A 25,902-nucleotide genomic window follows, 5' to 3' on the forward strand; every position below is an offset into this window, starting at 1 on the left:
CACTTCTTTTCAAAAATATTTATGGATAATAGGGCATCTGGCTGGCTTAGTCAGAGAAACATGCAACTCTTGATCTCAGGGTCATGAATTCAAGCCCCATGTTGGGTGTAGAGATTACTTAAAAATAAATAAAACTTTAAAAAATACTTATGGGGGGCACCTGGGTGGCTCAGTAGGTTAAGGATCTGACTCTTGGTTTCAGCTCAGGTCTTGATCTCAGGGTCGTGAGTTAGGCCCCATGTTGGGCTCCACACCCAGCATGGAGCCTACTTAAAAAAATAAAACATAACAAAACAAAAAATTTATGGTATAACAGAATAATGAAAATGCCATCACCTTAAATTCTTAAATCAATATAGTACTTTACAGTTTTCAAAGCACTTTCAAGTGTATCAGCTCACTGATCTTCAAAACTAACAGCCTTTGGTAAATGTATTTCTACCTCAAAGAATCATCTAATTGAGTAATTTACTATATCCATCTCTCTCAGGTAGATAACATTCAAATCAACACCAAATGAGAGCAGCTGTGTACTTAAGAAACAAAAAAAGCAACACACTTCCCAAGGAGGTTAACTATCTTCTGTTGGTAGCATATTTCAATTTCTTGAATCTATTGTCTGTAACTTACTGTTAATTTTTAAAATTTAAACTGCCATCAATATCACAGAAACATTTCAGAGTTACCATATATCTATTTCTAAATTAGTTTCTCTATTTTGGACTATTACTGCCAATATATTTGAATAAGAAAGCTATTCTCTATTCCTTACCTATTCTCATTACATCCATAATATACAGAATTGGTCTTATTAAGGGTCTCGTTTCATTAACAGAAGAGCAGTTATCAGTCTTCCTATTTTGATTACATAATACATAAGAACAATCCTTCAATACATGACACCACTACCTGATTTAAGGAGGGTTAATAATTCACAGGAAGATGTAGCACTTAACTTCTGGCTAAATATAAACACCAAACATCATATTTCCAAGTATGAAACCAGTTGATGTCTGAAGTAACAGAGACAAAATAAAAACAGCATAAAAAGAGACATTGCACACATTTCCATGACTTAGAAGTAGTCATCCAGTACAAAACTCCCTTGCATATGTTTCTGAGGTTGTAAATTACATATAATACTTCACTGTACCCATATAGTACTTAACATTAAAAAGGGTTCAAAAACTTATTTTAAAAATTGTGGTAAAATTTAAATAAAATTTGTCACTTTAGCCTTCAAAATACTTTTAAAAGACCCTACGTAAGGAAGTGAAAGATCCCTCTTCCTTTTATTGATAACAATACAATCAGAGGGGGCGCCTGGGTGGCTCAGTGGGTTAAGCCGCTGCCTTCGGCTTGGGTCATGGTCTCAGGGTCCTGGAATCGAGTCCCGCATTGGGCTCTCTGCTCAGCGGGGAGCCTGCTTCCTCCTCTCTCTCTCTGCCTGCCTCTCTGCCTACTTGTGATCGCTGTCCGTCAAATAAAATAAATAAAATCTTAAAAAAAAAAAAAAAAGAATACAATCAGAGAAAAAATTAAGTAAGTCGTATATATTATCCCAAGACATAAACCCAGTGCTCACTTCAGCAGCACAGACACCAAGTCATAAACACAAAAGAAATCAGAAAGAAGGGCGCCTGGGTGGCTCAGTGGGTTAAGCCGCTGCCTTCGGCTCAGGTCATGATCTCGGGGTCCTGGGATCGAGTCCCGCATCGGGCTCTCTGCTCAGCAGGGAGCCTGCTTCCCTCTCTCACTCTCTGCCTGCCTCTCTGCCTACTTGTGATCTCTGTCTGTCAAATAAATAAATAAAATCTTTGAAAAAAAAAAAAAAAAAAAGGAAATCAGAAAGAAACTCAAAAGAAGGGATGTCTGGGTGGTTCAGTCATTTAAGCATCCAAGTCTTGATTTTGGCTCTGGTCATGATCTCAGAGTTGTGAGATCAATCCTGGTGTCGGGTACGTGGAGTCTACTTGGGACATACTCTCCCTCTCATGTTGCCCCTCCCTCACCCCTCACACATGTCCACTCTCTCAAAAAAAAATTTTTTTCCAAAGAAACTATTTTTGAAAAAAGGGTTTTATTATGAATTCAAATTATGATCAAATCCTCCCTAAACCTTAAGTTTATGTTAATACAAAACTGATAATAAATAATAGGACACTATGAAATGTAGGAAGGACAAGAATAACATTTTTAGATAATCATATTTTCAAGGGCTCTCCATGTCTGGATCAAGTGATTTCAATAAATCGGTGGGAGAACTGGGGAGGGATGACCCAAAAGTCCTATTTCTCAGCCATTAATCTCTTCACAGGCCAACCCAAGATACACTGATATGATTCTTAAATGTTTTTCACCATATGAAAAAAAATTTTTAAGATTTTTACTTATTTATTTAAGAGAGAGCACAAGCACACACACGAACAAGAGAGGACAAGAAGGGGAAGCAGCAGAAGGAAAGAGAGAGGCAGGCTCCCTGCTGAGCAAGGAGCTTGATGGGGGACTCTGACCCTCGAATCAAGACCTGAGCTGAAGGCAGATGCTTAATAGACTGAGCCACCCAGGTGCCCCTGAAAAATTGTAATATAGTAAGAGAAATCATTCAAACCAAGTAGGAAAGAAATGTGGTATGAACTGAAAAAGAATCAGGTCATCATTAATTTGCTGTTATTTTAATTATCTTTGATATGGAGAGTACCTTCTGTGTTGCTATACCTGTCCTAAGAACTTAGGCCTCCCATGAAAATATTAAAAACAAATGTGAACCCCGAACTGATAAAACTATTTGTTTATTTATTTACTGAATATTTTATTTATTTATTTGACATAGAGAGAGAAAGAGAGAGAGATTACAAGTGGCAGAGAGGGGGGGAAGCACGCTCCCTGCTGAGCAGAGAGCCCGATGCTGGGCTCGATCCCAGGACCCTGAGATCATGATCTGAACGGAAGGCAGAGGCTTAACCCACTGAGCCACCTAGGTGCCCTGATATAACTATTTAGATCCGTATCTGGAAAATTAAAGTCCAAGTTATCTTAGAACAAACTGTACAGAATTTATCTTTCATTTTAGAGGGATCAGGAAACCTATGTTCACATTTTCTTACATATGCATAAAAAAACAGTTGAAGGATAAATAAGAAACTGGTTACCTAAGGTGGCAGGGATATAAACCAGTAAAAAAGACACAGTTGGAAGCAAAATTTCAGTTAGGTAATTAAAAAAATAAAAAAGATTTATTTACTTGTTGGGAGAGAAAGAGAGGATAAACGGGAGGAGCAAGGGAATGGGGCTTGACCTCAGGACCCTGAGATCACTACCTGAGACAAAACCAAGAGTGAGACACTTAACCAATGGTGCCACCCAGGTGCCTCCACAATTTGGTAATTTTTAATTCTGGACTTATGAAAATCATTACCATTCAAAAGTAAAAGAAAAGGGTATAATATTTTACTGGAATAATCTATCTTAAAACCACTTCTCAAAGCCTCCTAGCTTGTATCAATACCTCCTAAAAAAACTGAAGTTCCTGGAAAAAAGGAAAAAACTATTACCCACTTAAAAGATAGGGGAGGGAAGGTTAGAGCCAAAGTGACTTAAGACCTTCTGGATGTGTAATTCATTATATTTCATCTCTTAAAAATTATTATAGAAACTTAAGAGTAACTTTCTCTCTTTAACAGAAGTTCTTTAAAAGGCAATATAGTCTAAAGATTCAAATAAATGCATACAGTAAACTTCATACTACATTTAATATGACTTTATTAAATGAGTTATCTTATTGAAATCAATATTCCTCTGGCCAAAAAAAAAAAACTACAATTGCAAGAGACACTTAACCAAGTTCGACTGGTAAATTAAAACCCTATCGGACACTAATTTCAACTGCAGGGGAAAGAGCTGCTTTAAGGAAGTTACCCAAATTAACTTACTATACTGTTTTCTATAACCATGTATAAATATGCAGAAACATGAGAGATGACAGTAGGATGACTAATACACCAGAAGCTTAGGAAGACAGTTGGTGTGGGTAAACAGAATGGGTTTGGAACTAGACCTAGTCTGAACCTGACTCTATCTCCTGATTTCGACAAATGACTTAACTTCTCCAAACCGGTTTGTTTAAAGACAAAATGAAGCTGATACCACCTAACCTGAACATTTGTTAGGAGAATTACATGGTAAGTCCACATAGGCAGGTTCCAGACTATTCTGACTAGCTCATACAGAGGATGCAGGGCAGAAAGAAAGATTTCCTTAGTGAATATTTTTTGAAGTCACATGTGAGAAAACCAAGCAGAAAGAAAATAATCTAAAGTGGCAAAGAAAAGAGAGAAATTTTCTGGGAGTCAGGTAACTAGGATCTAGTCAAAAAGAAAGGTAATTAGGATCTAGTCAAAAAGAATTATGGAATATCTCTTTTTAAAAATGAAGATTTTTACTACATCTATTGCTTAATTCACTTGCTCCTTTTACAAGTTAGGTGTGAACATTCATTAGCCTAGAGGAATCATTTGAATACTCTAGGGCAAATATCCATGGTAAGTAAACACGGCTATCAAACTTAAGATAAAAAGAATCTAAATTGGGTATTAGGTTTAAAATCACTGCAAACATTTACATTTTCTTTCACAAAATTTCAACAGAATTTATACATGATCGCATGAGTATCCTTTTTGTTAAAATAGGAAATTGCTTTTTAAAATAAAAGATCAACTTCAGACAATTCTATACTTGTGGAATATTATTTCTTATTGGCAAAAATACTTGTTACTATAGTTGGAATCATAGAAAATTGCACGCAATTTCTAGTCAACTGTTTTTGACCTACAAAAATCTAATTTCACTTTCAGTGTTCAATGTGTGCCAGAAATACCATATACTGGGTTAAGACAGGTCCTGTGATCTCAGGTAACATATGGGTTTAGCTGAAGAAAATAGAAGAGAATAGAATAGAATGCATTCACTGAAATTCAAAAAATAAAACTTATTGACTTAACTATTCATTTCTCTTTCATATTTCAGCACCCATACAGACTGAAACAATTAAGAATATTATTTTTTCAAGGCATTACTGAATATATTCTATATTAAGGCCATTTGACAGAAAACCAATTTCCTTAGAATTGGTCCTAAACATACAGGACCTAAAAACCAAGTTAAAATGGAGGGGAGGGATGACAGAAAAAAAGAAATTAAAAGAGGTTACCTCTTTGAATATTTTTATATGATATACCTTCTATTTCTTCATGTTATAGAGAAGATATGCTCCTAATTCCTCCGAAGTGTCTTTTCTATAAATCACTACAGGGTATATAATATATAGTAAAAAGTGAAAAGCATAAAAGTTCAAAAATAATTTGGAGAGAAATATTGGGAGCAAAATACCTAGAATGAAGTTATTTGCTAATTGGAAAATTATGGCTGGCTCTGAACTATTTCAGGCACTCCAGTGCAGAAAAATTACTGCCTTGAGAATCTACATATCTGCTTTTTAAATGTACTACATATTTGGAAGTATATAAAATAGAGGTTGTTCAAAGAGAAACAAAAATTATTCTTTTTAAACTGCTTAGAAGAAATTTGGGGGCCTCTTGGCCCACTACCCCTAACACACATAGCTAGAGTTGGGAGAAGAGAAGCAAGGGAAATTTATTTTACTACTTCTAAAAAGTCCCTGTTAGGCTCAGCGATCCAAGAGATGAAATTTGTTGTGTGGATGGACGCAAGAGCTTTCTTTGCTCATTTCTGCCTGAGTGCACACATTCTACACTGAGGTCGCCTATGAAGAACTAAAAGGTTTTCCCTTAAGATAATAACACATTTCAGGATTTAACAATTCTGACTACCAACCAAGAAGTGAAGAATGCCTACTGATTTACTATTCGTTTAAGTTTCTGCCTGCAGGGAATGAACTGTGACACATTTCAGCCACCAACTACTATCTTTTTAGAATAGGCTTTTTAAAGAACAGAATTATTTTTTGAAATAAAGCTCAACTCTCAGCACACCTCTTTCCAAACGTGTTCCTGCACCAGTTAAATAGAGAGCTCGATGACTGGGTCGAGAGAGGGCTGGCCACAGCAGGGCAGATTGAGAAAATCCGCAGCCCCTCTTCCAGGAGAGGCTTTTTTTAAAGTTTGAATTTCTTAGGTTAAAAGAACTTTTCCCTCAAAGCTGCACAATGGAACCTGCTTTTCAAGCAGAACTCTATAAAAAATTGCCTCGTGAGCCTTCTGGTTACTGCTTTTCACACACTCCTTCATTAACTATGCAAATTTCTTTTAACATTTTTATGTAGGTATTGTTCTTTGAACTACTTTATGGACATTTTCCCCAGTTTAATACTAAATTTTATAAACAAGCACTGATTCCACAGACCAATAAGGCTTTCTCATCTTGGTCAACAAGCTGCCAGATTAATTGCTAATTAAAGATGCACTTTTTCCCACTATTCTTTTTCACGCACACCCCCTTGGAAACTGTATTTCAGAAGCAAACTATAACTTTCTCCAAATTCACAGATGACAGCTTTGGTTTTAGGGGAACAAAATCTGTAGTTGCCAGTGCAGTCAGCCTGAAACCTTTGTGTCTGTCAGAGGAAAGAACAAAAGGCAGCGCTTCCTCCCCCAACCCCTCCTTAGCTCTGGAGGAAGGCAGGCTTGACAGTACAGTTCTAGAGAGAAAGGAAACCATGCCGAATCTAGTGAGAGTTTCCCCTAAACAAACACACAAAGCTACCCAAGCTACCCACCTTGGATAGCTGCCTCCTGAGGCTAAAGCGTTGAACCATGGTCACCCTGAGTAATCTTCAGACAAAGCAATCCACGAAGGGAAGGGTTTTGTTTGGTTTTGTTTTTAAAAAACAGCTTCTTGGAAAAGTCGGTGGCAAAACATTTTGAAGACTATCACAGAGGTCCAAATAATCTCCCTGGGAGTCTTAGCAAACTTGGAACCACTTCATTATTCCATCGGGAGATACGGCAAAGCCTACGTCCGAGAGGGCGGGCGGACGGACCTCGGCAGGGAGGGGTAGAATCCTGGAGCTGCTTCACCCAGTGCCAAGCTCGGTTAGCACTTCCTGTGAGTCAGCCGAGAGGGGTCCAGAGTGAAGGACCACCCCTTCTCTTTCCACCAAATCCTCAGCCTAGGATGCCGCTCTGGTGCCACCTGAGACTCCGGGGCCAAACCTGATATTCTGGTCTGTGTGGGGCGAGGAGTGGCGCACTGGGGTTAGAAAGCATCAGCCTCAAGCAGAAACCTGGCAACTGCAATTCTTCCCAGGCTAAAGCCCTCCCAGTGGAGGAGGTCCCCTGCAAAGAGTGACGCCCCCCTTCTCAACCTCCCCCTCAGGTAATCTGCTGGGTTAAATGATGTGAATAAAAGGAGGTGGCAAAAAGCCCCTGTCTGTACCAGCTATGCTCCCAGGAGACTCCTCCCACCTGGGCTCGGCAGCTGTCCGGCTTTGTCTAAGGTAATTGGCCAAGCCTTTCCCCTTATTCACCAGGAGGAGTCCCGCCTCAGGAAGGAATGTCAGGTGCAGAGTGGCATACTTCGAGGGTGACTTCAACTTCGTTACAGGGTGACTTCAACTTCCTTACCAAGTTAAAGAAACTAAGGCTGCCTCCTGAGCTAATTGACTGCTCTCAGAACGATGTAATTTTTAAGTCTACACACATAACAAAAAAAACCCAGCTCAGAATGAATAAATGTAGGTAAAAGGTATGAAAATGACAATCCTGAGGCCAGCTGCAAAGATAAAAAATATTTTACTATCGTTTGCCAGTCTCTTCCTATTTGATTCTGCTGCCAAACACCCAAGGCTTCATTTTCCTGAAATTTCCACTCTACATGCTCATCTCTGAATTGTTCATTATTCCTAAATGATTTTAAAAACTGACCAGGGCAGAACTTGTTGGCATATATGAATTTTCCTTGCTCTAGTGATTCTCAATTCCCTGTAAGCATGATTATGTTACATATAGCCTTTGCTGGAATAAACCTACTATGTGAGATCATTGTGTTAGACATTTCACATCTACTATCCTATTGATTTCTTAACACCCCTCCCGGAAATATGTATTAATATCCCAATTCTTCAGATAAGTAAAGCAGGAATATTCTAAGACATCAGTATTATCATTAGGAAACCATACAGTGTTACTAACTTTTCTCTTTTTGGTGAGAAAACTGAAAAATGAATTTCAAAAGACAGATCTTTTATACAATGGTTATTCTCAACCATGCCCTTGTCACACACTCCATTTTCCAATTACCATCCAAATATAGTGCACAATTTTTAAAACTTCATATAATAAAATATCACACACATATTTCACAACACCTTAGGAAGCATACAAAAGATTTACCTACGTACCAGATTCGAGTAAGTAACAGGATGCTATAGCTCCAAAAAATAATCACTCTGACCAAAATATATATATTTTTACATATAAATATATATTATATTTATATATTACATATAAATATATAGAGCCCACTTTATATATAAAATATATATATTCTATATAAAAATATATATATTTATATATTTACATATATACATATATAAAGCCCACTTTATATATATATTTTTTTACTTAGTGATTATTTATATATAAATTATATATAATTTATATATTATATTTATATATTTATATATTATATATTCATTTATACATAATATATATTTATATATAATAGTTTATATATAAATTTTATTCCAAAAACCTTAAGTGGAGAATGGTTGAACATAATGAAACTATTTGTGAAATACCAAAGCTAAGAAAACTTTAATCAACAACTATGACTAAAAGTAAAGTTCCCTCATACCTAAGGTTCAGAATATGCAATGTAACCTAATATTTAAACTGACTGAAATTTAAGTCCAAGTGGAAGACAGGCTGACAGAGAACCCAAGTTCTGTGTGTTTTCTGTTTTGTTTTATTTTTAAAAGCTAAGAATACCAGTACTCCATATTTTTCCTACACAATGAAACTGAATACTCAGAAAATTTCTCCTGGTAATGAAAACCTAATGAGATGCCGGTGTGGAAATAATAAAATTCCTTACAGAAAGACATACTGTTTTAAGTATAAACATGAATTGCTTCTGATATAATCAACTGGAATCCCAGATAACTGCTAGACTGCAAAGAATTGCAAGAGTCTTTCTAACCCACCCTCCCAAAGAAAGGAAAGAGGAAAAGGAATTAGAAAAAACTGTCACAAGTCCACACACCTAGATACACAAAAAATATCAATCATGAATTGAACAGGATATATATATCCTCAAAGTCCCTGATATATATAAAAAGATTCACGGATGAAACTAATAGTGTCTTCATTCTAGGAGGAACTTACTCATTTCTTACCTATTAATATAAGGATAAACCTCTAATTGTTCAAATGCAACAAGACCTGTTAATAATCATTTCAGTGTATGACTGCAATCCAATCCTTGATAAGATGACAAAGAACTGAAAAGATCGTCAATAAATAGCTGTTAAGAGAAAAATTAGAATCTCTGAATATGATCTATTTTGAGGTGTCTGGCAGCAAAGGATGACTGCAGTAGACCAAGATCAAAGTTTACAAAAGAATAGCTAGAAAGGCAGAAGTGTATAACCTAGAGAAATATCAACAGCTCTGCAATCATTCATTACTCCAAGACCAGAATAAACAATGTCCTTTCAGTAATCTGTGATTGAAAATCCACAACCCCCTTATTCTATGCAGAAACAGACAGGACCTGTCCACAGGGTTCTTAATCTTTTTTGGATCACACACTCTTTAGGGATCTGTTAAAAGCTATGAACTCAGTCACTGGAGTGATGACATAAAATTTATGAATGGACATACACAGTGTTTTCGACACAATTCCAAATAGTCAATGAATTCCCCTAAAGCTTGTCCAAACACCCCATTTTAAGAAATTGGTTAAGTTCCCTTGGGGTGCCTGCGTGGCTCAATGGTTAAGCACCCAACTCTTGATTTTGGCTCAAGTCATGATCTCAGGGTACTGAGACTGAACCTTGGGTCAGGTTCTGAGTATGGAGCCCACTTGAGATTCTCTCTATCCCTCTCTCTGCCCCTCCCTACTCTCTCACAAGCTCTCTCTCAAACAAAAACAAAAACAAAAAACCTCTTGACCCCATCATAACTAAAAAAGAGATGAACATCAATCACTAAGCAATCCTGTCTTCTGCTTTCTACCAGAGTTAAGAGTTTTAAGTAGATTTAGGAGCCAGAAAAAAAAGTCTGCCTTTAACATGTTGGCCCCAGCTCCCCTTACATTTTCCTTATTTGTTGGTCAAATAATAATCTACTTCCAAAGCCACAAATAATCTTCAGGAAATGGCATTTTATTTGCTTTAGTTTTTATTATCTTTGTAGAAAAATATTTTACTCTCCTTATTTTATCTATCATATATAACCCCACACTAGGAATAAACATTAGTACCGATCTTATTATACATTGTCCTGCATGTGCATAAACCTATGTATGTTTGTTTTAACTAGGACTATACTGCTTTCTGATTTACTTTATCACTTAAAAAGTGCAAAACAGGGAAGCCTAGATGGCACAGTCAATTAAGTAGCCAACTCTTGGTTTCAGCTCAGGTCATGATCTTAGGGTCATGAGATAGGGCCCTGCCTCAGGCTCAGCACTGAGCATGGAGTCTGCTTAGATTCTCTCTCCCTCTCTCTTTGCCCCTCCCCCCATCTCTTTAAAATAAATAAATCTTAAAAAAATGAGGGCTGCTAGAAGGGAGGTGGTGGAGTAAAATAGCATAATTGGGTTATGAACATTAAGGAGGGCACCTGATGTGATGAGCACTGGATGTTACATGCTACCTATAAATTACCGAACACTACATCTGAAACTAATGATGTACTATAAGCTGGCCAACTAAATTTAAAAAAAAATTATTAAAAAAAAAAAAAGTCCAAAGTAACAACAGAAACACACAAATACCTTGAGTAAATATTTATAAAACTTAAATAATCATCCCAATTTAGCTGGTTTCTATATTTGAAACACCTGTCCCTCCCCCCTTTGCACCAACTTCATTCTATATAAACACATTTTGTTTTTTTATTTATTAAAGATTTTATTTATTTATTTGACAGAGAGAGATCACAAGCAGGCAGAGAGAGAAGAGAAAGCAGGCTCCCCGCTGAGCAGAGGGCCCGATGTGGGGCTCGATCCCAGGACTCCGAGATCATGACCCGAGCTGAAGGCAGCAGCTTAACCCACTGAGCCACCCAGGCGCCCCATATAAACACATTTTAAAATAAATTGATATTAAAGTTGTATATTACTGAATATCATGCAATACAAACTATGCTTTTACAGAGAAGTAAACTAAGGTTCAAAAAGATTTTTTCAAACTTGCCCCTAAATCACAGAGTTGGTATTAGAGACGGAATTGGAGCCCCAAATACAAATTTCACTACATTGCTACTTCCATTACATCATGCTTCCTCTTATTCTTAACAATTTAAAACGCACTAAAAAACAAACGCTACTTAAAATATTCATGCAATAAAGTTTTTCTGAAACTGAATAATTATTCTTTTTTTTTAAAATGTTACCCTTTACACTTTAAGCTGAGTAAGTCTCCTCGAAGCTTGGCACAACTGAAGAACTCTTACACAGAGTTATATTAAATAAATCATATTTAAACATCATTGTGGATTTTAACCAGAGTCCTGTAATAACCCAGAAGTAACAGGAGCCAGAAGTAACAGTGCCAGCTAGCTATCAGTCAATAAAACTAAGCCTACGAATTTAATAGGCTTTCATTAAGCAACACGTCATTTCAGAAAGCCCCCTTTCATTCACGCACTAAACAATTATTCATGACACCCTTTACTTTTAAGGAAGTCACGATCTAGTAAGGAAACAGAAAACTTAAACAATTGTCATTAATATGGCAAGTGCTATAATACCAGGAACAGTAATGACAAAAGGAGTGATGAACTTTTATGGGAAAAAGAAAGTCTTAAATCCGGAGTCTTTAAGGTTGGAGAGGTATTTTGCAAATGGACAAAAAAGGGAAGGGCATTCCATAAAGCAGAAAAAATACAAGTTAAGGACACAGAAATGTGATTCTAGTGGTAGGTAAAACTTTGTTTTTCACAGTAAAATGCAATATGTTTTTAGCCTATAGTGTTCAGAATATTTTTTGTGGAAATATGTTTGTGGAATGGGGCTGTAGGCTGTAACAAAATTCAGTTATTCCTCCTTTCTAAACTGCACATTATTTGCCACTTTTATATAAATGGCCCAAATGGGAAGAGCCCAACATTAATAAATAATAATGTGATAGGTTCTCTCTTTATAGAAGCTATGACTCTTTTAGTTACTGCCTCCCTTTAAAACAAGGAAGAAGGAAATCTACTTTCAAAAAAATTAGTAAATAATGCTGTTAGCTTTGAACTCCTCTGGCAACTAAGGTCCCTTAAATGATAGGAGATTACTATCTTGCAAAAACAAATTTCATTTGGCAATCCCACAACAGGTAACAATACAGATACCACATTTTACCTACATAGAACAGATTAAGTAATTTGTGTAGTTATTTATAAAGGTCCAAGCCACTGTCAATATAACTAACCCTGATGGTAGTACATTTTATTAAGTAGTAAAAAGTTAAAAGATGATAATGATCAAAAAATCTGAATACCTCTTGTATTTAATTCCATAAGTAACTCATTATGATAGCTGATTTAAAGAACAGTTAAGGGGCGCCTGGGTGGCTCAGTGGGTTGAGCCTCTGCCTTCGGCTCAGGTCACGGTCTCGGGGTCTTGGGATGGAGCCCCGCATGGGGGGGGTCTCTGCTCAGCAGGGAGCCTGCTTCCCTCTCCCCCTCTGCCTGCCTCTCTGCCTACTTGTGCTCTCTCTGTCAAAAATAAAATAAAATAAAGAACAGTCAATCACATCAAATAGCATTTTTATTTTAGTGAACTGGGCATGGCTCTTTCAAATATGCTAAACTAAAGTTGTCCCTTTCTATATCAGCAATATTTTAAGATTTGCATTTATTTCCCCCCAAAAAAACTCATGCCATGCATCACCTGCAGTAAACACATACATGGAAGAACAAAAGAAGAAAAGATAGAGAAGGGAGAGGAAAAAAGTTTATTATATGAATACCAAGTGGCAAAAAACTAACAAGAGTATTATTTACTATGTTGCAAAGAACACTCAGTAAGATTATAAATATAGAATAATTAAACACCACAAAAACAAGTCCTTAAAACAGTTTACAAGGTGTTCCAGGTGCTGGTCCTTGCTTTCCCTCTCTAGACATCTCATGCTACTTTAAACTTAATTCCAAATTTCAGCTTAAAGGTCCGTACCTTTTGGAAAGCCTCTTCTATATCAGCCCTCACCAAACCCTTTCTCCACCTTACCAGTTGATTCTTTCTTACAACACTGTACAGTAGTCTCCCCCTCATCTGTGGAGGATTCTTTTAAGACCTCCAGGGGATGACTAAAACTGTGGATAGTATTGCATCCTATATATGCAATGTGTTTTCCTAGACATACTTACTTATGATAAAATTTATAAATTAGGCAGTTAGAAATTAATAATAACCAGTAATAAAATATAACATTATAACCATATGCTGTAATTAAAAGTTATATCAATGTGATCTCTTTCAAAATATCTTCTTGTACTGTACCCTTCTTGTGAAGATCTGAGATGATAAAATGCCTACATGAGGGCGCCTGGGTGGCTCAGTGGGTTAAGCCGCTGCCTTCGGCTCAGGTCATGATCTCAGAGTCCTGGGATCAAGTCCCGCATCGGGCTCTCTGCTCAGCGGAGAGCCTGCTTCCCTTTCTCTCTCTCTGCCTGCCTCTCCATCTACTTGTGATTTCTCTCTGTCAAATAAATAAATAAAATCTTAAAAAAAAAATGCCTACATGAGATAAAGTAAGGTGAATGATGTAGGCATTGTGACATATCGTTAAGCTACTACTGGCCTTGGGGCACCTGGGCAGCTCAATTGGTTAAGTGTCAGACTCTTGATTTCGGCTCAGGTCATGATCTCAGGGTCATGAGAGCAAGCCACACATCAGGCTTCCTGCTCAGCAAGGAGTCTGCTTAAGGGTCTCTCTCCCTCTGCCCCTCCCCCCAATTGTGCATGCTCCCTCTTTCTCTAAAATAAATAAATCTTTAAAAAAAAAAAAGCTACTACTGACCTTCTGACTATACATCAAGAGGATTATCTCCTTCTGGGCTGCAGTAAAAAGCAAAACCATGGTTAAGGGGGACTGCTGTATTGTAATCTGTTCCTCTTCATCCCCTTCATCAAAAAATAAGTTTCTTAGGGGCAGGGACCCTAATATGCTCATAGGGGTATTCTGATACCTACTAAGTCCTTAAATATGTATTGAATAAATGGTTTCAAAATATAAGGCAGTGTTCAATGGCCCTATACAAATTCAAAAGTTTCTAAGACATTCTGGAATTCCTTCTCTCTCCCCTCAACCATCTCCCATACCCCCAAACTCTCTGATCTTTCTGCCTAATTAAATTTTACTTACTCTTCTATTCCATTCTTGTAAGGATTAATTTTATTAACCATTTGTCAATTATTTCCCATTTATGGAATACTTTTTGTGATTTAGTACTTTCCAATAAAAAATTTCCTATGAAAATTCAGAAAATAGAGTAAAATATAAAGAGTAAGAAACTTTGTTCAAAATTGTCACATACAGAAGTAACTACTATCATGTTTTAATGGATTTTCATCTGGGATTCTTCTCATTCTTTAATTATGTAAGTAATGTATGAATGCTTAATAGTTGTAGCCACTATTATCAGTTTATCCTTCTTTTACAATGAACTTCTACTACTTACCTATAAAAGTATGCAGTATTATCTTCAGTTAGCTTGGTTTGTTTCTTAACCCAACTAATATCATAATTACATATTAATTAGAACTTCCTTTGCTATGGTCTGAATGTTTGTGTTCTCCCAAAAGTCATATGTTGAAATGCTAAAGCCTGATGTGATATTAAGAGGTGGGAACTCTGGGAGGTACTACATTTATCAGGCTGGATTAGTGCTCTTGTAAACGAGATCCCACAGAGCTACCTAGCCCCTTCCAACATGTGAGGACACAACAAAATGTCTACAAACTGGGAGAGGGCCCTCATGCTATGCTGGCACCCTGATCTCAGACTTCCAGCCTCCAGAACTGTGAAAAATAAAATTCTATTGTTTATAAACTATCCAGTCTGGTATTTTGTCATAGTGGCCTAAACAAACTAAGATACCGGCTTTTAAAAATTCAAGAATTTACTCAGAAAAATTTGTCGGGATATATGGATCTCTACTGTTGTTACATAATATTCCATAGTACAGACAGAACAGTTTATTTAGTTTAGTTTATCATTTTATTTAGTTTATTTTTCTTGATGACAATTTAAATTATTTCTCATTTCTGCTAGTAGAAACAACAGTGCCATGTACATACCTACTTCTGGACACATGATATTTCTTTCTCCAGGACAGATACTAAGACATGACCCTATCCATTCAAGGTCCAGCCCGAACTCATTTTCTTCAGAAGACAACCCTGTCCACTTCAGTTCACTGTCATTTCTGCTTTTGTATAACTCATAGTGATAGTTCTTACACTTTCGTATTTGCTATTCAGGTCCTGTACTGTTATTTAGTTTTTTAAGCATTAAGCATAGGATTCTATCTTGTATTTTCTGAATGCTGATTGTATAGTATCTTAAACAGAGCAGACAATAAGTATTTATGAAATGCCCTGAAAATCTTAAAAGAAACATTAATCTTGTCTGATAGGATATGTAACTGTCCTATTACCTTATTTCCTTATTCCAATATAAAAGATTATACAAACTCTAACACTGAACTATTACTGCTTTAGATTTCATTTTCTCCATTTGTAGACCTCACAAAGGAGAAAACCAAATGCCTTACTCAAGTCCAAAATGCCTTACTCAAGTCCAAAATCTAACTCCCTTTTAATTTCATGTCTCATGAAGAGAAACATTATCTGGCAGAACTTATACTTCAAAAAAATTGATACTAGGGAGAATTACATCAACAAATTGGCAGACTAGATATAGGCCTTCCTTCTCCCATAGAGGCACTAAGTTAACAATATATGGACCAAAATACTGCTACAAAAACTCTAGAGAATAGGTGAGAAGCTATTGCGCCCACACATAACATGATGAACAAGACACGGTAACAGTGAAACTTGTGGTCTCTGGTGCACACATTCATGCTACTTCCCCTGCAGAGCATAATATGGAACAACCTGAAAGAAACACCCCATCCAAATGTTTCTCCCTCAGAAACACAAACAGAACAGACTAAATGTCCTATATTCTGGTTGTCTGAGGTCTGCCTGAGGGACTGGTTTCTGTCTTGGCTGACTCAAGCACGGAAATGACAAGAATAAGAGTTGAGAAGGTGCTGCAAGTAATAGGTAAGTAGCACCTTAGAGCTGCATATCTGTAGGCAAATGCCAGGGGGAGCTAAGATCAGAAATGGTTTGAGAAGTTCTAGAACCTCGAGCTAGGCTGATTAGTGAAGATATCCCCACGCAGAAATTCAGTATGCAAAGACTGGTTATTTTTTCAAATGTCCAAATCCCAGCATCCCCACCCCTCAAAAAACAAAAAGAGAAAAAGCAAGCAAACAAACAGGGAAACGTGGTCCAATTAAAGAAACAAAATAAACTCCAGAAACAGGAGTTTCTGGACCTATCTGAAAAAACACAGACCTATAAGGTGCCAGACAAAAAAATTTAAAATAAGTCATAAAAATGTTCAATCAGCTAAAAGAGAACACAACTAAAAGAAAACAGGAAAATGATGCATGAACGTAATGAAAGTTACCGACAAAGAGACAGAAACTATACAAAGAAAAATTCTAGAGCCAAAAAGTACAATAACTGAATGGAAAATTTCACTGGAAGGGCTCAAGATCAGAGCTCAACAGGCAGAAGAACCAGTGAACTTGAAGGCAGCTCATTTGAAATCAGAGTCAGAGGAGCAAAAAGAATGAAGAAGAGTAAACAGAGCTAAGGGACTAATGGGAGGGAAACTATCAAGTTGGAAAAAAAAGTATTTTATATATATATATATATATATGGTCTCTAGTAAAGATGAATACATGGAAAATATAGTAACCTGTACTACTATAAATTTGGTGCATAGAATTTTAATGACAAGAACAAAAAAACGTATAAGTCTATGTTAATGGGTATACAATATATAAATATGTAATTTGTGTTCCTGGATGGCTCATTCAATTAAGTGTCTGCCTTGGGCTCAGGTCATGATCCCAGGGTCCTGGGACTGAGCCCTGCATTGGGCTCCTTGCTCAGCAGGGAGTCTGCTTCTTCCCCTACCTGCCACTCTCCTTGATTGTGCTTGTTCTCTCTCCCTCAAGTAAATAAAATCTTTTAAAAAATATACGTAATTTGTGACATTAATAACATAAAAGGGAGGGTGGAGCTGTAAAGCAGTAGAGCTTATGTGATTTAAATTAAAGGTTTAAAAAATGCTATAACTTTAACATTTTTTATGTAATTTCAGTGATAACTAGAAATAAAGTATCTACAGAATATACACTAAAGGAAATAAGGAGGATATCAAAGCACATCACTACAGTAGTCCCTCTTTATAAGTTTCAGTTTTTCATGGTTTCAATTGCTGTGGTCAAGTGCAATCTAGAAGATGATCCTCCTTCTGATGTATCCTCAGAAGATCAATAGTAGCTAAATGCTACATTACAATGCCTTTGTCATTCACCTCACTTCATCTCATTGCATTTTATTATCGCACATCAGCCCGAAAAGAAGGATGAATACAATACAGTAGGACACTTTGAGAAAGAGACCACAGTCACCTAAATTTTATTATCATACATTGCTATAATTGTTCTATTATCGTCATTGTTAATCTCTTACTGTGCCTAATTTACAAATTAATGTTTATCATAAGTATGAATGTATAGGAGAAAACAGTGTATTTTGAGTTCAGTACCATGCACAGTGTCAGGCATCCACCAGGGGTCTTGGAATGTATCCTCCACAGATAAGGGAGTACTAATATACAAAAAATAAACAAAACACAAAGGAAAGCAGTGAAAAAGGAGAGGAGAGACCAAATAACAAAACAATAGTTAAGTCCTTCCCTATTAGTAATTACTTTACATGTAAATGCATCTACACAAAACCTAAATACGGACATACAGAGATGCTTTATTCATAACTGCCCAAACTTAGAGCAACTCAGATGTCCTTCATTAGGTAAATGGATAAACTGTACTATATTCAAACAATGGTATATTATTCATGATGAAAAGAAATGAGGTACCAAGACACGAAGACACAGAGAGAAACCTTAAATCCATATTACTAAGAAAAGAGGACAATCTGAAAAATTACAAATTGTACAATTCCAACTACAGGACATTCTGGAAAAGGCAAAACTATGAAGACAGTAAAAAACAAAAACAAAAACAAAACAAAAAAAAACTGTGGTGCCCAGGGGCTGCAGGTGGAGGCGAGGGAAGGGATAGACAGGCAGAACACAAGATTTTTAGGGCAGTGAAAATACTGATACTTTAATAGTGGATACATGTCATTATACATTTGTCCAAACTCACCACGTGTACAACACCAAGAATGAACCCTAATGCAAAATATGGGCTTTGGGTGATTTTGATGGGTCAACGTAAGTTCATCAATTGTTACAGATGTAGTGGGGGATGTTAATAATGGAGGAGGCTATGCATGTGTGGGAGTATGGGAACTCTCTGAAATTTGCTATAAACCTGAAACTGCTCTAAAAAAAAAAGAAACCTCTTGGGGCACCTGGGTGGCTCAGACAATTAAGCGTCTGCCTTTGGCTCAGGTCATGACTCCCTGCTCAGTGGGGAGCCTGCTTCCCCCTCTCCCTCTGCAGCTCCCCCTGCTTGTGCGCTCTCTCTCTCCCTCCTTCCCTCTGTCAATTAAATTAATAACATCTTTAAAAATAAATAAAAATGAATAAATCTCAAAAGATCTAAATGGCCTAAAACCACAGGATCTAACTATATGCTATCTACAAGCAACTCACTTTAGCGTTAAGAACATACATAGGCTGCAAGTGGAAGGATGGAAAAAGTCCATGAAAAGTGTAACCAAAAGAGAGTAGAAATGGTTATACGAATACCAGACAAAACAGACTTCCAATCAAAACCTGTAATAAGAGACAAAGGAGGATATAATGACAAATAGGTCAGATCACCTAAAGAAATCTAACAATTATAAATATTTATGCACCAAACCTCAGAGCTCCTAAATATATAAAGCAAAATGAAAGAACTGAAAGGAAAACTGCCAGCAACACAAGAGATTTCATACTCTTCTTCCAAAAATGGATAGAACAATGAGATAGAAGATCGATAACAGATGACTTTAATAACATTATAAACTAATTAGAATGAAAAAACATAGAACACTTCCACCCAACAACAGCAGAATATACATTCTTCTCAAGTGCACATGAAACATTCTACAAGACAGATCACAGGTTAGGACAACAAGTCTTAACAAACTGAAAAATTTTGAAATCATACAAAGTTATGCTCACAGTGGAATGAAATAGAAGGAAAACCGGAAAATCTACAGTTGTATGGAAATTAAACAACACACTCTTGGCCAACCAATGGGTCAAAGAAGAAGTCACAAGATAAATAAGAAATACCTAGAGACAAATGGAAATGAAAATACAACATATCAAAACTTACTAAGTATAGCAAAAGCAGTGCTAAGAGGAAACACTGCAGCAGTAAATGAGTACATTAAAAAAGAAAGATCTTAACCTAACTGTGCACCTAAAGAAACTAGAAAAACTAAATCCAAAGATGGAAAGAAATAATAAAGATAAGAGCACTAATAGAGAACAGAACAAAAGAAAAAGATCAATGAAACCAAGAGCTGCCAACAAAGTTAACAAAGCTTTATTTAGCTAGACTATGAGAGAGCATGAGAGCCAGCATGTGGGTGTGTGAGCAGGAGAAAACTAAAATCAGAAATGTAAGCAGGGACATTACAATCAAATCCACATTATAAAAAGAATTATAAGAGAATACCATGAAGAACTGGTAAGCCAACAAAATGGCTAAGAAAAAAAAAAATGCACAAACTCCTAGAAATACACAATATAACCAAGACTGAATTATAAAGAAATAGAAAATCTTGAGGCATCTGGGTGGCTCTGTCGATTCAGCATCTGCTTTTAGCTCAGGTCACAATCCCCCCCTGCATTGGGGGGGTCCCTGCTCAGTGGAGAGTCTACTTCTCCCTCTTCCTCTACCCCTCCCCCTCTGCTCATGCTCTGTCTCTCACTTTCAGTCTCTCAAATAAATAAGTAAATCTTAAAAAAAAGAAAAAGAAATAGAAAATATCAACAGATCAGTAACAGGAAAAGAAAATTAATCATTAATCAAAAGGTCTCAAGAAAGTAAAGCTCAGGATCAACCAGATGGCATCGATGGAGAGTATTCCACCAAACTTTAAAAAAAATTACCACAGATCCTCCTAAAACTCTTCAAAAAAGCTTAAAAGGAGAGAAAACTTCCAAGTTCATTCTATAAGGTCAGAATAATCCATTTCCTCAAGCCAGACAAAGACACTACAGAAAAACTACATTACCAATATCAGTAATGAGTATCAATGTAAAACTCCTCAAAAAAAAAAATAGCAGGGCGCCTGGGTGGCTCAGTGGGTTAAGCCGCTGCCTTCGGCTCAGGTCATGATCTCGGGGTCCTGGGATCGAGTCCCACATCGGGCTCTCTGCTCAGCAGGGAGCCTGCCTCCTCCTCTCTCTCTCTCTCTCTGCCTGCCTCTCTGCCTACTTGTGATTTCTCTCTGTCAAATAAATAAATAAAAAATCTTAAAAAAAAAAAATAGCAAAGTGAATTCAACAGTACATTAAAAGGATTATAGACTACAACCAAGTGGGACTTATTCTAGGAATGCGAAGTATTTCAACATATGAAATGTGATTAATGTAATGTAAAATTAATGTGATAATGTAAGAAGGAAAAAAATTACATGATCCTCTAAAATTGATGCAGAAAAAGCACCTGGCAAGACTCAAGACACTTTCATGATAATAACACACAAAAACATACAAAGGATTAGAAGGAAACTACCACAACAGGAAAAAAAAAAAAAAGCCATTAATGGAAAGCCCACAGCTGACATCATACTCAATGGTGAAAGACTGAAAACTTAAGACCAGAAATAAGGCAAGGATGTCTGCTCTTGCCATCTCTATTCAACATAGTGCTAGAAGTCCTAGCTAGAGCAATTAAGCAAGAAAAAGAAATAAAAATGAATAAAAGGCACCCAAATTGGAAAGGGGAAAAAAATTATATCTGTTCACAGATGACATGAATTTATATAGAGAAAACCCTATTGATTTTACACAAAAAGATGTTAACACTAATAAATGAATTCAGCAAAGTTGGAGGACACAATATCCACACACAAAAAATCAGCTGTGTTTCAACAACTAATAATTAATAATCTGAAGAAATTAAGAAAATAATTCCATTTAAAATAGCATCAAAAAGAATAAAATTTTTAAGGGGCACCTGGGTGGCTCAGTCTTGGGTCGAGATCCCTGGGTCCTGGGATCGAGCCCCCGGTCGAGCCTGCTTCTCCCTCTCCCACTGCCCCTGCTTGTGTTCCCTCTCTAGCTGTGTCTCTCTCAAATAAATACATAAAATCTTTTTAAAAAAGAATAAAATATTTAAGAATAAGCCTAACCAAAAAGAAAGACCTGTACACTGGAAATTACAAAACACTGGAGAAGGAAATTTAAAAGGACACAGGTAAAAGGAAAGATATCTTATAGTCAAGGATTGGAAGACTTAATATCGCCAAGGTGTCCATACTACTCTAATCAAATTACAGACTCAACAGTCCCTACCAGTATCTCTGTGGTGTGGTTTAAAAAGTTTTCTTTTGGTTTTGTTTTTTTTTGCAGGAACAGAAAAATCTACCCTAAAATTCATATGGAATCTCAGAGGCTTCAGAATAGACAAAACAATTTTGAAAAAGAACATAGAGGACTCATATTTCCCGATTTTAAAGCATTTTACAGGGGTGCCTGGCTGGCTCAGTCAGGATAGCATGTGACTCTTGATCTCAGGGTTATGAGTTCAAGCCCCACACTGGATAGAGAGATTACTTAAAAATAAAATCTAAAAACAAGACAAAACAAAAACCAAAACACTTTACAAAGCTGCAGTTATCAGAACAGCACTGGACCGGAATAAAGACAAAGATCAGGGATGCCTGGATTCCTCAGTTGGTTAAGTGTCTGTCTTTGGCTCAGTTCATGATCCCAGAGTCCTGGGATGGAGTCCCCCACCAGGTTCCCTGCTCAGTGGGAAGCCTGCTTCTCTCTCCACCTGCTGCTCCCCCTGCTTGTGTGTATGTATACACACACTCACTCTCCATCTCTGACAAATAAATAATCTAAAAAAATACCAAAAAACAAAGACCAGTAAGACAGAATAGAGAATACAGAAATAAACCTTCACGTATATGTTCAAATGATTTTTTAACACAGGTGCTAAACCCACTCATTGGAATAAGGAACAGTCTCTTCAACAAATGGTGCTGGGAAAACTAGATGGTCACATGCAAAAGAATGAAATTGGAACTTCATCTTATACCATATAAAATATTTAACTCAAAGGAAACAAGAAGCAGAAGGAGACTAATATAACTTTATTAAACTTAAAGACTTTTGTGTAAAGCAAACATCAGAGCAAAAAGGAAATCTCCATAATGGGAGAAAATGTTTACGAATCATGTATTTAATAAGGAGTTAATATCCAGCATATGTAAGAACTCTTACAACTCAACAACAAAAAGCAACTTTTTAAAAAGTGGGCAAAGGATTTAAATATTTCTCCAAAGATAATATATAATGGTCAGTGGTCAGTAAGCTAAGAAAAGATCCTCAAAATCACTAATCCTCAAAGAAATGCAAATCAAAACTATAATGAGGTTATCACCTCATACCCATGAGAAGGGTTACTAACAAAACAACAGAATGGAAGTGTTACTAAGTATGTGGAGAAACTGGAACCTTTGTGCATTGTTGACTGGATCATAAAATAGTAGAACTACACTATCAGTAAAATAATAGAATATGGTATGGCAGCTCCTCAAAATATTAAAAATAGAAATACCATATAATTCAGCAATCCAATTCTGAGTATATACCCAGAAGAATTGAAAGCAGGGTCTTGAAACACCTGTGTTTATAGTGGCACAATTTACAAAAGCTAAGAGGTGGAAGCAAACCAAATATCCACAAAAAGATTTTAAATGTGGTTATAAATCAAAGGAATATTATTCAGTCTTTAAAAAGGATATCCTGTCACATGTTACAAAAAAGAGGAACCTTGAAGACTTCACGCTCAGCAATATAAGCCAGTCAGAAAAACACTAAAAATGCATGATTCTACTTTTATGAGATATCTAATCAAATTCAAAGAAACATCAAGTAAAATAGTGGTTACCAGGGGCTGGGGAGAGGCGGTGAAGGGAGAGTTTTATAATGGATACAGAGTTTCAAATCTGCAAGGTGAAAAAGTTCTAGAGATCTGTTTGCCAACAATGTGAATATACTTAATATGTCTAAATGGTACACTTAAAGAAAGTTAAATTGTAAATTTTGTTATGTCTGGTTTACCACAATTTTTTTTTAAAAAGGGATACTAATTATATTTCTATTTCTAAGTATGCGCCTTGATTCAGCACTTTTATTTCCTTAAACTCTTCTCTCCTTTTCTTGCATTTAGGGATGTAAATCAACCAACAGATGTCTTTTTCCAGGAAAATGGGTTCTTCTCTAAATAATAAGACATTCTCTCCAGATAGAAATGAAGAGTTTTTACAATAACACATCACTGCAGAGCTTTAAATAGCCAGTACCAACAACAACAAAAAAAGGCTTATTGTCAAGAATCCTTATAAATGAACAGACAACTACTCCTTTCTGGTTTGTTCTTTAGAATACCTTATTACTTATTATCACATGATGTTAAAAAAAAGTCTTCAAAAAGGAATCCGTTTCTTTAGTCTTCATTTACATTTTACTGCTCATAAGCTGGCATTTTTAAAAGAACAATTACATTAAAAATAACTGCAACACTAAATGAAATAATTATAATTCTGAAGTTTTGTTCTCTCAAGTGGTACCCCACACAATTATTTACAATGCCCAGAGCATGTTGAATATGACAGTACCACAGTCAGAGAGACAAAGGAACAACTCTTCCCTCACAGACTAAAGAAACATCTCCAGCAGTAAAAAATGAGAACACTGGTCCATAGAAAAGACCCAAAGACCACACATATGAATGACTGGCAAACTAAGCAACAAAAGAAGGTTGTTCAGGATTATTCTTTCTATTGAGAGAACCACTTTAGCATTATGCAATGTCATTCTTTATCTTTATTATAAATACTTCTTGCCTTAATATCTAAGTTATCTGATATTAACATAGCTTAATCATCTTTCTTTTGGCTAGTATTTGCATGGTATTATCTTTTCCTGTCTTTAGTTCTGTCTTGCTATTTATTTTAAATTTATCTCATGAGTTCTTTAGTCTTTTCTTCCTGCTTCTTTCCTATTAATCAACTATTTTTAATATTCCATTTTATTTCTTCTATTTGTTATACATTTCTGTATTGGTCTTTTAGTGGTTACCCAGAAAATAATAGTACACATTCCTAACTTGTTATAGTCTACCTTAACCACATTCCAAACAATACAAGACCTTAACAACAATATGACTCCATTAATTCTCCATCATTTTTGCTATAGTTATTTTATTTCTACAATGTTTTAAACCTCTCAACAGTCATAATTTTAAAGCTCAACTATTAACTTAAAGAAATATATGCAAATTATATACAAAGTCAACAAAATTAACCAATACTATTCCAGCTATTGATATTTACTGAAATCCTCTACAGATAATACAGCATGGCAGCCAGGTCTTCAGGTAGTGTGTGTTAGTGTTCATATCCACAGGCCTTGTGTACCAAAATGGCACTCCACAGAATTTATAGCCTCTTGTTTCAGTAGTGTGGAATTTCTACAACATAAAAGAGACTCTGATGCAGCTCTAGAACCTAGAAGTTACACTAAATGTGGACTTCAACTCTCCCTCTTATATAGCATTAGGCTGCCATTTTATTCATCCTTTCCTCCCACTGGAATGTTTCCAAGAATGCTACAGAACAAATTTCTAGGGGAACCTAGGTGGCTCAGTCTCAACCGTCTGCCTTCAGCTCAGGTAATGATTCCCAGGTCCTGGGATGGAGCCCCGAACTGAATCAGGCTCCCTGCTCAGCAGGGAGTCTGATCCTCTCTGCCCCTCCCACTGCTCATGGTCTCTCTCTCTCTCTCAAATAAATACAAAGGATGCCTGGGTGGCTGAGTTGGTTAAGCAGCTGGCTGTGGTTCAGGTCATGATCCCAGGATCCTGGCATCAAGTCCTGCATTGGGCTCCTTTGCTCAGCGGGGAGCCTGTTTCTCCCCCTGCAGGCTCTGCCTCTGGCTTCCCTTGCTTGTGCTCTCTCTATCTGATAAATTAATAAAATCTTAAAATAAACAAACAAAATCTTAAAAAAAATTTTCTACATTAATCAGAAGGGTCTGTTAACTAAACTGCTGAGGTTCTTTAACTCTGTTATGCTGAATTACACAAAATTACCATTTCTTAAGCTCAAACTGCTCAAATTTTGTCAATGTCACATGGTCACAGGGTTCAGTTAAACTTAATCAAGATTTCCTTCACCCGTATCAAGATTTGT

At 36.4% G+C, this 25,902-nt stretch overlaps 1 protein-coding gene across 5 annotated transcripts in view; it reads right to left on the bottom strand.

The window, feature by feature from the left end:
* Nucleotides 1-25,902, bottom strand: part of TMCC1 (transmembrane and coiled-coil domain family 1) — a 254,562-nt gene that overhangs the window by 123,412 nt on the left and 105,248 nt on the right. Inside the window, exon 1 of one of the 5 annotated variants that reach the window (XM_032351006.1) lies at nucleotides 6,755-7,672. The exons of the other annotated variants lie outside the window; for them this stretch is intronic. Coding sequence (XP_032206897.1) covers nucleotides 6,755-6,793 — 39 coding nt within the window. The 5' untranslated portion in view covers nucleotides 6,794-7,672. Of the gene's footprint in view, nucleotides 1-6,754; nucleotides 7,673-25,902 lie in introns of those variants that run through there. 5 annotated transcript variants of the gene reach the window in all.

This window comes from Mustela erminea, chromosome 1 (assembly GCF_009829155.1).
Source record: "Mustela erminea isolate mMusErm1 chromosome 1, mMusErm1.Pri, whole genome shotgun sequence".
In the NCBI taxonomy this organism is placed as follows: Eukaryota; Metazoa; Chordata; class Mammalia; order Carnivora; family Mustelidae; genus Mustela; species Mustela erminea.